The following is a 15,537-nucleotide window of genomic DNA, read 5'->3' on the forward strand; positions in this document are numbered from 1 at the left end:
ATTGAAAAAGGAATCAGGGAAATATCATCCTTTACAATAGCCACAAATGACATAAAATACTTCGGGGGTTACTCTAACCAAACAAGAAAAATAACAAGAACTTTGAATCTCTGAAGAAAGAAATTGAAGAAAATATCAGAAAATGGAAAGATCTCTCATGCTTTTAGATAGGTAGGATTAACATAGTAAAAATGGCAGTCTTACCAAAAGCAATCTACAGAGTCAATGAAATCTCCATCCAAATCACAACACAATTCTTCACAGACTTAAAAGAACAATAGTTAACTTCATATGGAAAAACAAAAAACCCAGGATAGCCATAATAATCCTATACAATAGAGGAACTTCCAGAGTATCACCATCCTTGACTTCAAGCTCTACTATTGAGCTATAATAATAGAAACAGCTTGGAAACAGCTTGGTATTGGCATAAAAACAGACATGTGGATCAATGGAAATGAACTGAAGACCCTGACATTAATCAACACACCATGAACACCTGATTTTTGACAAGCCAAAATTGTATAGTGGAAAAAAGAAGCATATTCAACAAATGATGCTGGTATAACTGGATGTCAACATGTAGAGATTGCAAATAGACCCCATGTCTATCGCCATGCACAAAACTCAAGTCCAAGTGGATCAAAAACTTTAATATCCAGATACACTTAACCTAATAGAACAGAAAGTGGGAAGTAGCCTTGAACACATTGGCACAGGAGACCACTTCCCAAATATATTCACAGACACCGAGAGCAACAATTAATAAATGGGACCTCATAAAACTAAGACACTTTTGTAAGGCAAAAGACACAGTCAATAAGGCAAAATGACAGCCTACAGAATGGGAAAAGATATTTTCCAACCCCCCATCTGACAGAGAGCTGATATCCAAATATATAAAGAACTCAAGAAACTAGACATCAAAATACCAAATAATCCAATTAAAAATGGAGTGCAGATCTAAACAGAGAATTCTCAACAGAAAAATCTCAAATGGCTGAAAGAATTTAAGGAACTGCTCAATATCCTTAGCCATCAAGGAAATGCAAATCAAAATGAAACTGAGATACCATCTTACACCTGTCAGAATGGCTAAATAAAAAAAAAAAACACTGGTGACAGCTTATTTTGAGAGGATGTGGAGCAAGGGGAATTCTCCTGCACTGCTGGTAGGAATGCAATCTTGTACAGCCACTCTGGAAATCAGTATGGTGGTTTCTCAGAAAATCAGGAATCAACCTACTTCAAGACCCAGCAATACTACTCTTGGGCATATATCCAAAAGTTGCTCAACCACACCACAAGAACATTTGCTCAACTATGTTTATGCAGCATTATTTGCAGTAATCAGAACCTGGAAATAGCCTAGTTGCCCCCTCAACCAAAGAGTGAGTAAAGAAAATGTGGCACATATACACAATGGAATATTACTCAAATATAAAAAACAATGACATCATGAAATTTGCAGGCAATGGATGGAACTAGAGAAAAAACACCCTGAGTGAGGTAACCCAGACTCAGAAAGACCAACAGGGTATGTACTCACTCATAAGTTGACTATTAGATACAAAGCAAGAATAACCAGGATATAATCTGCAACCCAAAAGAAGCCAGGTACAAAGGAGGACACTAAGTGGGACCACGGATGGATCTACCCAGGAAAGGGAAATGATTAAGATCTCTTGGTACACTGGGAGGGGGCCGTCGAGGACAGAGGATGGGGCATGGGAACATGAGAGTTCCAGGTGGTCAATTTGGGGGAGGGACAGAGAAGGAGAATAATGAAAATGATATTTTGATAGAGTGAGCTATTATGGGATTGGGGAGAAAACTGGTGCTAGGGAAATCTCTAGGATGTCCCCTGCTAAGACTCCTAGCAATGATGGCGAGTTGTGAGCCATTTATTAAGGGCATTTGGGTCTGAAATTAGATCCTCTGGAAGAATAGTACGACATCTTAACCACTGAGTCTCTCTCTAGCCTCTAAGAATGTTTCTTCTCCTCTGGGTGTCTTAAAAAATTTTATCATAAGGGATATTGAGTTTTGTCAAAAACCTTTTCTTCATCTATAAAAATGATGATGTGTCTTCAGTGTTTTTGATCTTAGCCATTCTGACAGGCATAAGGTGGTATCTCAGAGTTGTTTTGATTTGCATTTCCCTGATGATTAGGGATGTTGAGCAATTCCTTAAATGTCTTTCAGCCATTTGAGTTTCCTCTGTTGAGAATTCTCTGTTTAGTTCTAAAGCCCATTTCTCAATTGGACTTATGGCGCTTTCTTAGAAAATTGGGAATCAATCTCCCCCAAGATCCAGCTATACCACTCCTGGGCATATACCCAAGAAATGCTCAATCATACCACAAGAGCACTTGCTCAGCTATGTTCATATCAGCATTGCATGTAATAGCCAAAACCTGGAAACAACCTAGATGCCCTTCAACTGAAGAATAGATAAATAAATTGTGGCACATATACACAATGGAATACTACTCAGCAGAGAAAAACAATAACATCATGAGGTTTGCAGGCAAATGGATGGATCTAGAAAAAATCATCCTGAGTGAGGTAACCCAGACTCAGAAAGACAAATATGGTATGTACTCACTCATAGGAGAATGCTAGATGTGGAACAAGGATGACTGGACTGCTACTCACATCACCAGTGAGGCTACCTGGAAAACGGGACCCCAAGAAAGACACGGAGAAATGGATGAGATCTACATGAACAGCCTGGACATGAGTGGGAGCAATGAAGGGCAAGGGTCGAGGGAAAGAGAGTGGGAGATCCTAGCTGAATCAAGAACAGAGAGGGAGAACAAGGAATAGGAGACCATGGTAAAAGAAGACCACATGAGAAAAGGAAGAAACAAAGAGCTAAAGAGGCTCACAGAAATCCACAAAGATACCCCCACAAAAGACTGCTGGCAATGGTCAAGAGACAGCCGGGACTGACCTACTCTGGTGATGGGATCGCCAAACACCCTAATAGTTGTGCCATAAACCCCATCCAAGGACTGAGGAATCTGGATGCAGACATCCACGGCTAGGCCCCGGGTGGAGCACTGGGAGTCTAATTAGTGAGAAAGAGGAGGGTTTATATGAGCGAGAATTGTTGAAACCAAGGTTGGATAAAGCACAGGGACCAATAACCAAATGAATGGAAACACATGAACTATGAACCAAAGCTAAGGGGCCCCCAACTGGATCAGGCCCTCTGAATAGGTGAGACAGTCGATTGGCTTGATCTGTTTTGGAGGCATCTAGGCAGTGGTACCAGGTCCTGGGCTCGTTGCATGAGTTAGCTGTTTGAAACCTGGGACTTATGCAGGGACGCTTGGCTCAATCTGGGAGGAGGGGACTGGACCTGCCTGGACGAGTCTATCAGGTCGATCCAGTCCACGGGGGAGACCTTGATCTGGAGGAGGTGGGAATGGGGGGTGGGCTGGGGGGAAGGGAAGGGGGCAGGAAGGGAGAGAACAAGGGAATCTGTGGCTATTATGTAGAACTGAATAGTATTGTAAAATAAAAAAAAATATATAAAAAATAAAACAACTTTTAAAAATTAAAAACAAGTAAATTAAAAATTAAAAAAGAATATACTAGTTTGTATCAACATGTTTTAAAAATACAAAGAAAAAAAATAAACATTTTTTTATTCACCCATCAAAAAAAGAATGATGTGATTTTTGTCCCATGTCCATTTATGTGATATACAGGTTGCATGTTTTGAACCAACTCTTCATCCCTCAATAAAGAACTACCTGGCGGTGATGAGTGATCCTTTTGTATGTTGTTAAGTTAAAAATGATAAGTGCTTTGTTGAGAATTTTGCATTTATGTTCATCAGGAAAATATAAAACAGCATGATATTGGCAGAAAACGTCATATAGATCAATGGAATGGAAGACTCAGATATTTTGATAGATGCCAAGAATACTCAGTAGAGGAAAGGCAACATTTCAACTTTATTATGCAGGAAAATGCAGGGAAACGAAATATCTATGTATGAAGAATGAAATCCTTATCTTGCACATTGCACAAAACAATTCCAAATGAATCTAAGACATTAATTACCATCAGACCTAAAAAATATGAAACTACTAGAAGAGAAATGTGGGGGAAATATTTAAGGTAGGTAAGTCTTCTGAATAGGATCCAATTGAGTCAGTAATTAGGCCAATTATCAACCAATAGGATATCAACTAATTATCATAACATTAAAAAGTCTTCTGTATAGTGAAGGAAACAGTTAACCAAGTCAGAAGAATGAGAGGAAATCTTTGCTAGCTATTTAGCTGAAGGAGAATTGCTACCTAGAATGTAAAAAGAGCTCAAAAGACAAATACCAGAAAAATAAACAACTCAATCAAAAACTGGGCTAGGAAGCTGATCAGAAAGTTTTCAAAGAAGAAATACAAATAGCCAATAAATACTGTTTTGTTAATGCCCAAGATCCTTATCTATCAGGAATGTAGTGAAAACTATTCCAAGACTCACTCCCTGCCTGAATGGCTAGCACCAAGAAAATAATGAGAAACACATTCTGGAGAGTATGTGAGGAAAGGGAATACTTACTCACTTAAGATGGAGTATAAATTGGTGAGATGACAATAGAAATCAGTGTGGAGCTAAAACGCAGCAACATGTGACCCAGCTCTATCACTTCTGGGCATGGAGTCAAAGGAATCTTGTTTCCTGCAATCCATGTTTACTGCTGCTGTTTTTCACAATATTAACAGAATAATTTTAGGTACCCACCAACAGAGAAATATGTGGTGTGTACACACAGATGAATTTTATTCAGTCATATGATTGATATTATCTAATTTGTCAGAAAAATGGATGGTACTGAAAAATATTATAATGATGTAGCCCAAACTAGAAAGATAAACACTGCATGTTCTATGTGAAATGTAGATCATAGTTCTAATTTTTCTATTTGTGCATGTCTGCAGGCAAGCAAGGAGGGTAGATGTCTTAGTTAGGGTTTCTATTGCTGTGAAGAGACAACATGACAAATGGCAACTCTTATAAAGGAAAACACTTAATTGGGGGTTATTTACAGTTCAGAAGTTTAGTCCATTATTACCACAGCAGGCAGACATGATGCTGGAGAGGTAGCTGAGAGTTCTACATCTTGATCTGAGGGCAGCAGGAAAAAAACTGAGACACACTAGGCCTGGCTTGAGCTTCTGAGAATCTCAAAGCCCACCTCCAGTGACATGCTTCTGCAAAAAGCCACACCTACTCCAGCAAGGCCACACCTCCTTAAATGTGCCACTCCCTGTGAGTCTTGGGGAGCTATTTTCTTTTTTTTTAAATTTTTCTCTTATTAAGAAAATTTTCTACTCACTCTACATACCACCCACAGATCTCTCCTCCCTGCCTCCCACCTTTTCCAGCCCTCGCCTCCCAAGCCACCCCACTTCCCCACATCCCCCAAATCAAGATCTCACATGGGGAGTCAGCAGAGCCCTACACACTGAGCCTAGGCAGGTCCCAGCCCCTCTCCCTCTCCCTCTCCCTCTCCCTCCCTCTCCCTCTCTCCCTCTCCCTCTTCCTCTCTCCCTCTCCCTCTCCTCCCTCTCCCTCTCCCTCTCCTCCCTCTCCCTCTCTCCCTCTCCTCCCTCTCCTCTCCTCCCTCTCCCTCTCCTCTCCCTCTCTCTCTCCCTCTTCTCTCTCTCTCTCTCTCTCTCTCTCTCTCTCTCCCTCTCCCTCTCCCTCTCCCTCTCCCTCTCTCCCTCTCCCTCTCCCTCTCCCCCTCCCCCTCATCCAGGCACCCCAAGGCTGCACAAGGCATCACATCACAGGCACCCGGGCTTCCAAAAGCCTGCCCATGCAACAGTGACAGATCATAATCCCCTTGCCTGGGTGCCCCCCAAAACAGTTTGAGTCAAACAACTGTCTTCCATATCCAAAAGGCCTAGTCTAGTCCCATGGAGGTTCCACAGCCACTAGTTTACAGTTCATGGGCTTCCACCAGTGTGGTGGTCATCTCTGCATGTCTTCCCATCATGATCTCAACATCCCTACCTGCAGAATCCCTCCTCTCTCATGGATTGGATTACTGGAGCTCAGCCCTGGCACCGGGCTATGGATCTCTGCATCTGCCTCCATCAGTCCCTGGACAAAGGCTCTATGATGACTGTTAGGGAATTCACTAGACCTGTCACCAGAGCAGACCAGTCCAGGCACCCTCTAGACCACTGCCAGCACTCCCAGGTGCGGTCATCCTTGTGGATTCCTGAAGAGCCTCCCAGCACCCTGCCTTTTCCTATTCCTATGATGTTCTCAATCTATCATGTTATTTCCCTCCCTGTCCTCCAACTCTGTTCTTGTTCCAGCTTGACCATCCCATTCCCATATTATCACCCCCCACTCCTCGCTCTCTGCCACTCCCCACTCCCAGTCTGCTCATGTAGAACTCATCCACTTCTCCTTTGATGAGCCATCCATGTGTCCCTCCTATGGTCTTTCCCTGCTAGCTAGCCCTCTGGAGCTGTGGGTTGCAGTCTGGCCATACCTTCCCTCACATCTAGTATCCACTTATGAGTGAGTACATACTATATTTGTCCTTCTGAATCTGGGTTACCTCACTCAGGATCATGTCTTCTAGTTACATGCATTTGCCTACAAATTTCATGATGTCATTGTTTTTTACTACTGAGTAGTACTCCATTGTGTATATGTGCCACATCTTCTTTATCCATTCTTCAGTTGAGGGGCATCTAGGTTGTTTCCAGGTTCTTGCTATTATGACTAATGTTGATATGAACATAGTTGAGCATGTGTCCTTTGTGGTAAGATTGAGCATTCCTTGGGTATATAGCTGGGTGTTATAGCTGAGTCTTGAGGAAGACTTATTTCCAATTTTCTGAGAAACTGCTATACTCATTTCCAGAGTGGCTGTACAAGTTTGCAGCCCCACCAACAGTGGAGGAGAGTTCCCTTTGCTCCACATCCTCTCCAACATAAGCTGTCCTCAGTGTTTTTGACCTTAGCCATTTCTGACAGGTGTAAGATGGTATGTCAGAGTCGTTTTGATTTGCATTTCCCTGATGACTAAGGATGTTGAGCAATTCCTTAAATGTCTTTCAGTCATTTGAGATTCTTCTGTTGAGAATTCTCTGTCAAGCTCTTTAGCCCATTTTTCAATTGGATTGATTGTTCAGTATTTTGAAGTCTAGCTTTTTTAGTTCTCTCTTTATTTTGGAGATAGCCCTCTGTCAGATGTGGGATTGGTGAAGATCTTTTCCCATTCTGTAGACTGTCATTTTGTCTTATTGACCATGTCCTTTCCTCTACAAAAGCTTCTCAGTTTCAGGAGGTCCCATTTATTAATTGTTTCTCTCAGCGTCTGTGCTACTGGTGTTATATTTAGGTAGGGGTCTCCTGTGCTGATGCGTTTAAGGCTACTTCCTACTTTCTCTTCTATCAAGTTCAGTGTAACTGGATTTATGTTGAGGTCTTTGATCCACTTGGACTTGAGTTTTGTGCATGGTGACAGATATGGATCTATTCTGCATGCATGTTGACATCAGTAATGTCAGCACCATTTGTTGAAGATGCTTTTTCTCTCATGGTACAGTTTTGGCTTCTTTGTTGAAAATCATATATTCATAGGTATGTGGATTAATGTCAGGGTCTTCAATTAGATTCTGTTGGTCCACATATCGGTTTTAATGCCAGTCTCAAGCTGTTTTTATTACTATAGCTCTATAGTAGTGCTTGAGGTCAGGGATTATGATGCCTCCAGTGGTTGCTTTATTATACAGGATTCTTTCAGCTATCCTAGGTTTTTTTTTTTTTTTTTCTTTTTCCATATAAAGTTAAGTATTGTTCTTTCCAAGTCTGTGAAGAATTGTGTTGGGATTTTGATGAGGATTGCATTGAATCTGTAGATTGCTTTTGGTAAGATTGCCATTTTTACTGGGTTGATCCTACCTATCCATGAGCATGGGAGATCTTTCCATTTTCTAATATTTTCTTCGATTTCTTTCTTTTGAGACTTAAAGTTCTCATCAAATAGTTCTTTCACTTGCTCGGTTAGAGTTTACCCCAAGGTATTTTATATTATTTGTGGCTATTGTAAAGAGTGATGCTTCTCTGATTTCTTTCTCAGCCCATTTATCATTTGTATATAGGGGGCTACTGATTTTTTTGAGTTAATCTTGTATCCTGGCAGTGGGGCTATTTTCTTTCAAACCACCACTGTAGATGCAGGAAACTAGGCAGGTGTCCAGGACAGAGGGGGAAAGAGGCTTGAAAGGACAGTCATAGAGAGAGTAGTAGATCACACATGGTTTAAACGTAAAAGGGTAATACTGACAGTAGAAGTGTGCAGATGAGGATGGGCTTCAGGAAATTGAAACGGGGGGGGCCCCCCGGGGGTCAAGCCAACAGTGGTGTTTTGGATAAAAATTGCCCCACAAACTCATATACATGAATGCTTAGTCACCAAGGGGTGACACTATTTGAAAGGATTAAAAGGATTAAGAACTATACCTTGTTGGAGGAAGTGTGTCACTGGGGTTAGTATCTGAGTTTTCAAAAGCCCATGCCAAGCCCAGAGTCCCTCTTTTTCTCTCTCTGCCCATAGATCAGGATGCAGCTCTCAGCCACTGCTCTGGTGCCTTGCTGCAGGCTGCATGCTCCTCTCCATGATAACAATGGACTAAACCTGGGAAACCTCAACAAGCCCCCAATTAAATGCTTTCTACTATAAAAGTTGCTTTGGTCATTGTGTCTCTTCATAACAACAGAACAGTTACTAAGATGCCAAGCTTAATAGGATAATCTGTAATGATAACACTTTGAATGGTTAAAAAAATACCACTAAAAAGTTTGTATTTAATAACTAGGGCACAGAGTAGAACCTTGCTGTGACAATAATGTCTATAATAAAAAAGAAACATTAAAAGCCCAAACATGAAAAAAAGTTCTAATGTGCAATTATACCTCAGGTTACTTAAAAGCTGCTACATTCAATAGTATACAAATTATTTTAAACAATGCCTGTGAGTTAAATATATTGTTCCTGATCAAGCACATAATAGGAAGCATCCTTCATATTTGAAGAAATTGGACATGTTATAAAAGTTCTTCAGTGGGTATTATGCCGGCCAGATGTGGAAGTAGCCCTGGCTTCTCCAGTGGTGACTAAACAAGAATAGTAGCACACAAGCCTTTAATGCCTGCACTCTAGAAGTAGAAGCAGGAGAATCAGGAGTTCAAGGTCACTCTCAGCCCCAACCAATTCCTGGCCAATCTGGGTTACATGAGACCCTGTCTCAAAACAATTTACGTCTTCAACCACGTTTTGTTCTTGAAAAAATTTTAAGGTACATGTATGGAGAAATAAAACCTAATCATAAGGTACATGTAGATAAATTGTTAGTAATTTTGATATAAAATATAATTAGATGAGTCTAAAAAGAAAGCTACTTTGTATTTGCTCACCTTTTCCAACTTACTAAGTGGGAAAAAAAAATCAGTTTCACAAAGTTAAATGATTGTTCTATGATTACGTCTCAAAACTGCCCCACCTGGCTGACTTAGAGCCTGCATCAGCTCAGATTCTGTTCCAGCTCGGGGCTGAAAGGTTTGGCTGCAGAGACCTCAAGGATGTCTCCGCCTCCATCCCGAACCAGTCATCTACTTATGCGTGTTTCCCGGGCAACCGACTTCAGCTGCTGTCTCGCGGGAACCACAGTTTCCGGCCTTGACGTCACAGCCGAGGCTACAGTAGCAGGCTCAGGTGCTAGCCAGAGGACTGCCCCGGGGAACTCGGTACGCCAGCGGTCGTAGGTCTTTAGATCCGGAGCTCACTCCCCAGAGCACTTTGTATTGCTTGGCTGTCATGGCTGGCGGGACGCGCGCAAGGAGCAGGGCAGACAAGAGGCCGGTGAGTACCGCTTGCACTGAAGGACCAGCTGTCTGTGCAGCTAGAGTGAGCATCGGAGGCTCTCGGATCTTCATTGGTCAAGAGAACCTCCTGTGGAAAAGCGTGTGTCTTAATCTATTGCCAAGGCAAAATAAATAAATAAATAAAAATCAGTTAACAGAAACGATTTTGAATGTCCTACTATAAAGAAACGATGAATGTCTGAAGAGAAGATAACCCAGTTGCTCTGATTATTGCACATTGCATAATGTATTGAAATATCACATTGTGCCCCATACACATACAATTACTGTGTCAATGGAAATATGAATAACTACATAATATTTAAATGCCAAGTCATAAATGGACAAAGGATGTTAGTGGACATTTTTCCTCAGAAATTACATAAATAATAAACAGATGAAAACAAAATACTTAGTCATAGGAAAATGCAATTAATACCACACATAGACAGTTTTACTAATAGTTTACTCACTAGGATGACTATAATTTTAAAATATTGCACAACAGCAGCTATTGGCAAGCATGGGAAAGAATTTGAACAGTTATACATTTTGGCTGAGATCATAAATTATATATCTACTGTTGGAAACAGGTTAGCAGTTTCACAAAAAAATAAATGACAAATTTACCATATGACCCAGCAGTTCCAGAGACATAAAAACAGAGTTCTTGCCTGCTTGCTTTTATTTTGAGACTATAATTACAACATTTTCCCTCCTCTTTCTTCCTTCCAAGCCCACCCATATACCCCTCTCCTCTCTCCAAATTCCTGGCCTCTTTTTCAACTAATTGTTTTTGTCTGATGTGTGTGTGTGTGTGTGTGTGTGTGTGTGTGTGTGTGTGTGTGTGGTGTGCGTGCGCGCAAATATAACCATTCAGTTCATATAATGTTACTTCTATGTATGTTTTTGTATAGACTAAGTTTTGTGTTGCTCAGGCTGGTCTTGAACTTTCTATATACTCAAACATAACCACAAACTTCCGATCCTCCTGCCTCCATGTTCTCTTGCTGAGGTTGCAGGTGTACACCACCGTGTCTGGCTGAAAACAGGTTCCCAAACAAAGTTTTTCACAAGTCTGTTCATTGCAGCAGCATTTCCAAAGTGAAACAACCCGAATGTCCATCATCAGGTGAAGTGCATTAGGAATGTGTAATATATAAGAAGAATGGTGTATTGGTACATGCTACAACTGCCTGAATTCAGAAGCACAATGCTAAGAAGATTAGGCAGACACAAAACATATAACATCAGTTTTAGTGTATATGCACTATCTGGTATACCTTATTCCACTGAAGTAGAATGGAGATCAGTGATTGCTGAGAGCTTGGAAGAAGGGTAAAAGGTGGTTGCCTATTGGTGAAAATATTTTGGAATTAGATAGAGAGCATTGTTTTACAACATTGTGGATAAATAAAAATGTATAATCAACACAAAATTTTTAATTGATTTAATTGACTCTTCATGTACTTCCTGAGAGGTGTTCTATCACTTTTTAAATGAATAGTTTAAGTAGTTTTAGAGACACAGGAAAGTGGAAACATTTCATGTACTCCCTCACCTCCAATATCTTCTCCTTTATTGTGAGCATCTTATATTCCTGTTTTCTATTTGTTGCAATTGATAAGCCAATGATGATACATTCAAAAAGGTTACTCTTGGTGTTATATGTGCTGTGGATTTTGACCAATCTTTGAACATATTTACATTTATAAGGGTAAGTAACATGTATATTTACTTTACAAAATCATACAGTATAATTGTTTCATTGCCCTAAAATCTTCTATGCCCTACTTACTCATTCTTCCTTTCTGTTGAGCATGGCAATCACAGTTGTTTTAAAGCCTTTGTAATTTTGCCTTTATCAGCATTTCACATAGTTGGAATTATTCAGTACACAGGTTTTCAGGTAGCCTCCAGCTAACAATGGCTATTTGATTCCTCCATGACTCTTTATAATTTAATATTATAATTGAATTATTTTAACAATTCCATCATATGGCAGTATCATAAATTTTTAGTCATTTGCCTGTTGGAACACATCCTGGTTGCTTTGGAGTTTTGTCAATTACAAGTAAAGTTACTATAAAAGTATATACTCAAGTTTCTGTGTGGTATTGTTTGACATTATTCATGGGAAGACATGAACAAATGTCTACTCATTTAGATACCTAAATGTATAGCAGATAGGAAACTGATAACAGATCAAAGAACAAAAGTCCAGCTTGGTGAAGCAGTGAATTTCATTAGGGTTACTTACAGGAGTATGGGTGTGGGATTGCTCACAAGAGGAAAATGATTCAAGGACAGAAGCATCAACACAAGCCTACCTCAACACAGGTGAGAGCTTATGAAGGCTGGAAAGCTGGAGCACACTGCACAGCCAATAGGCAGCTCAACAAGTTCCAGGTAGCTCAGATGATCTGAACCTTTTCCAGGCTGCTGGGTTGCTCTCTGCTACCTCCAGGAAGCTAGGCTGGTCTCTGACACTTCCAGGCAGCTTTGCCCATCTGAACCTTTTCTAGGAAGCTCCATTTGTCTGAAAGTGGCTTTCAGGAATCTTTACTACTTATATATGCTTAGGGAAGTAGGTGATTAGTGAATCTGATAAGCTTCATGGACTTGCTGAAACTAACTTTAAGTTATTTGCTTTCTGAGTTTGAGAGCTTCTCTGAAGAATAAACATTTCCATCCCCCTTGGAACATCCTGTGGATTAACCTTGTAAATATCCTATCTTAAAATATCCTATTATTTTACCTTCCTTTCCACATCCTATTTCTTAAGAAATTTACCTGCATGATAGAGACTTTTAATCATAGAGGAAATTGCTACATGGCTTGTAGATGGAAGTTTTCAATCTGCTTATGTAAATACCCAGAAGAAAATGATTTTTGAGTGGTATGCTTAGGTTGGCAAAAAAAAAAAAAAACCCTGAATCCATGTCAAAATTTATTCTAAAGTGAATGTAAATTTTGTATGCATACTACTAGTATTTCTCCATATTTTCAGTATCATTTGTGCTAGCCATTTGATTTTGGGCCATTGTAATAGGTGTAAAGTGATATATAATTTTGTTTTAACTTATTAATTCCATGGTGATAGGAATCTTTTCATTTGCTTATGATCCAGATGCAATGATTTGAATGATTTGTGTTCCCTCACAATTCATACCTGGAAAACTAAGACCTAATGTGATGCTATTAAGTAGGGGCTTTCGAGTGTGGTTAGGTTGTGAGCTCTCTGGCTCACAAAAGACTTGTTCTTCCACACACCTCCATGTGAGGGCATAGGAGCAAAACTCCACTTTGGAATTAGACAACAGCCTTCATCAGATAACAAATTTTTGCCACATTGATCTTCAACTTCTTAGCTTCTGGAAATACAGGGAATTGTAGTTTTCATAAATTATCCAGTCTAAGTTGTAACTGATTTAGAAATAAACTAAAGCATGTATACTGAGACTTCTGCTCAGAGCTTTTCAAGTTTTACACTAAATTTATATTTATGGTCATTTGGGTATCTCTATCCCCATACCTTTTCCTCTGGTGTTTTGTCATCAATTTCCTAATTCCATTTCTTCCAGGTACCTGATAATGAATCCAAATAATTGGATTTAATCCATGAATCATTATATAATTCCTTATCTATCCATTTTTACATTTAAGCAAAGTGCACAAGGTAGATTGTTCAAAGTTCAGCCCATTCACTCCTGTCTTTCAGGAATGTCCTGTAAAGGGATTATAAAGTTGTAGCTCTCATATCTTAAGTGGTACCTACAGATTCTCTCTCTCTCTCTCTCTCTCTCTCTCTCTCTCTCTCTCTCTCTCTCTCTCTCTCTTCATCCCTCCCTTCCTCCCTCTCTCCTTTCCCTCTCTCTATAGAACTACACTATGTAAATGAGGCTTGAGCTTTCTTTTCCTCTGAGAATTGATCATAGGAAACGCCCTGGGATATCACAGGTGCACCTGGGAGAAGAAAGTCAGAATTTTGGGAGTGGAAACCACGAGTGTTTATGCTACTCTCATGTTTAACTGTCAACTTCAGGGTCTGATTGGGATTGATCATGTCTCAATTTACATTTGTATTTAGTAATTAGAATTTTATGGCTTAGAATTTTATGGCTTTGTATATCAGATATGCCCAATTACTGTAATTTGTCAGATCACATGGTAGCTTGTTGACACAATAAAAATCCAAGAGCTATTTCTTAAAATTATAGTGGGTATCAGGCAAAGATTTCAGAAATCCTAAAGGCCTGAATTGTTATTTATCTTACAAAGCCTTCCTGAGGTTTCTGGCAGCATTTCTGTTTGCCAGTGAAACTTTAAGCACTATTAGGTTTTGGGTTTTTTTGTTTTTGTTTTTTGTTTGATACCATAGCTCCACTGGTAGAAGTTTGCATATCAACTTGCATCTGCTGCAGAAGATTGCTATGGTAAAGATGTTTGTGACCCATCCCTCAAAACAATATGTTTAAATCCATTGGTACAGTGTTTGAAGTGGAAGTTGAGGAAGGTGATTAGTTAATTAGCACAGAACATTCATAATTGGGATCTGTGCTCTTATAAAAGAGATCCCAGAGATCTAGCTAGTCCTTCTCTTTGCTGGTTGAGGTTGTAATGAAAAAAAAAAAACAAAAAAAAACAAAAACAAGAACAACAGAGTCTGTTTACCAGGAAGTGGGCCTAACTAGACAGCGAGGAAGACTTGTTCTTAGATTTTTCAGTTTCTATAACTGTAAGAAATGAATTTCTGTTGTTCTATCATCCTGAGAGTACTCAATCAAAGACCAACTCTAAGCACTGCTCAAAGCTAGTAGCTATTTTAGTCCCTTGGTAAATGACAGGCCAGGGTAATACACCAAATGAGAAATATGTTGCCTTTAAAATCTAAATAGGCATAATAAGAGTTGTAGTGGCTCTTCCTTGGTTATATCGAGGACCATATTAAATGATTTATTCACCAGAGTTCCAGAAATCTAGAAATTTCGTGGAGTTAGAAAGCTTCAGGCGTTTACTTGGATATATTTCCCAATATATGACATTAAAATGTCTCACCAATATATCTAGAGTGGTCATTACTTTGTGCCCACTAAGTCCAATCAGAATATTATCATCAACATAGTGGACCATTGTGATATCTTGTAGAAGGAAAAGGTATTATAATCTGTGCAACTTTGCCTTGTGAGATGGTTCAAATTGCTCAGCAGTTAAAGGTGACTGTTGTCAAGCTTAGAACTCTACTTCAAACTCTGGGACCCACATGGTGGAAGGAGAGAACTGACTTAAAAAAGTTGCCCTCTGACCTCCATACATGCATTGCTGAGGCAAGTGCATGTCCCCCCACTGAAATGGAAATATAGGATATAGATAGGATAGGATAAAATGATGGATTGTTGAACCTACTTTTAAAGAGCAACTTGTTTAAAATGTTTTACATTAATATAGACTTTTAGTTTTTTGATACAAATTTAATTTTGTTAGACTGTATGCATATTTCTACTCTTGTTTAAGGTATTATGTTTGTGCAGCTCCTTTAAATTGTAAGGGATAATTAAGAAATCCAGATTAATAATTAGTCTTCTATCATACTCAAACGTATAGTCATGTTAAGTTTTCTAGATATAC

General features: G+C 39.6%; 1 protein-coding gene across 1 annotated transcript in view; it reads left to right on the forward strand.

The window, feature by feature from the left end:
* Positions 1 to 9,784: 9,784 nt before the first annotated feature.
* Lrif1 (ligand dependent nuclear receptor interacting factor 1) overlaps positions 9,785 to 15,537 on the forward strand; it is a 93,175-nt gene continuing 87,422 nt past the window's right edge. Inside the window, exon 1 of the mRNA XM_028859845.2 lies at positions 9,785 to 9,907. Within this exon, the coding sequence (XP_028715678.1) occupies positions 9,863 to 9,907 (45 nt within the window). The 5' untranslated portion in view covers positions 9,785 to 9,862. The remainder of the gene's footprint in view (positions 9,908 to 15,537) is intronic.

The sequence above is a fragment of the Peromyscus leucopus genome, chromosome 6, assembly GCF_004664715.2.
Source record: "Peromyscus leucopus breed LL Stock chromosome 6, UCI_PerLeu_2.1, whole genome shotgun sequence".
Taxonomy (NCBI): domain Eukaryota; kingdom Metazoa; phylum Chordata; class Mammalia; order Rodentia; family Cricetidae; genus Peromyscus; species Peromyscus leucopus.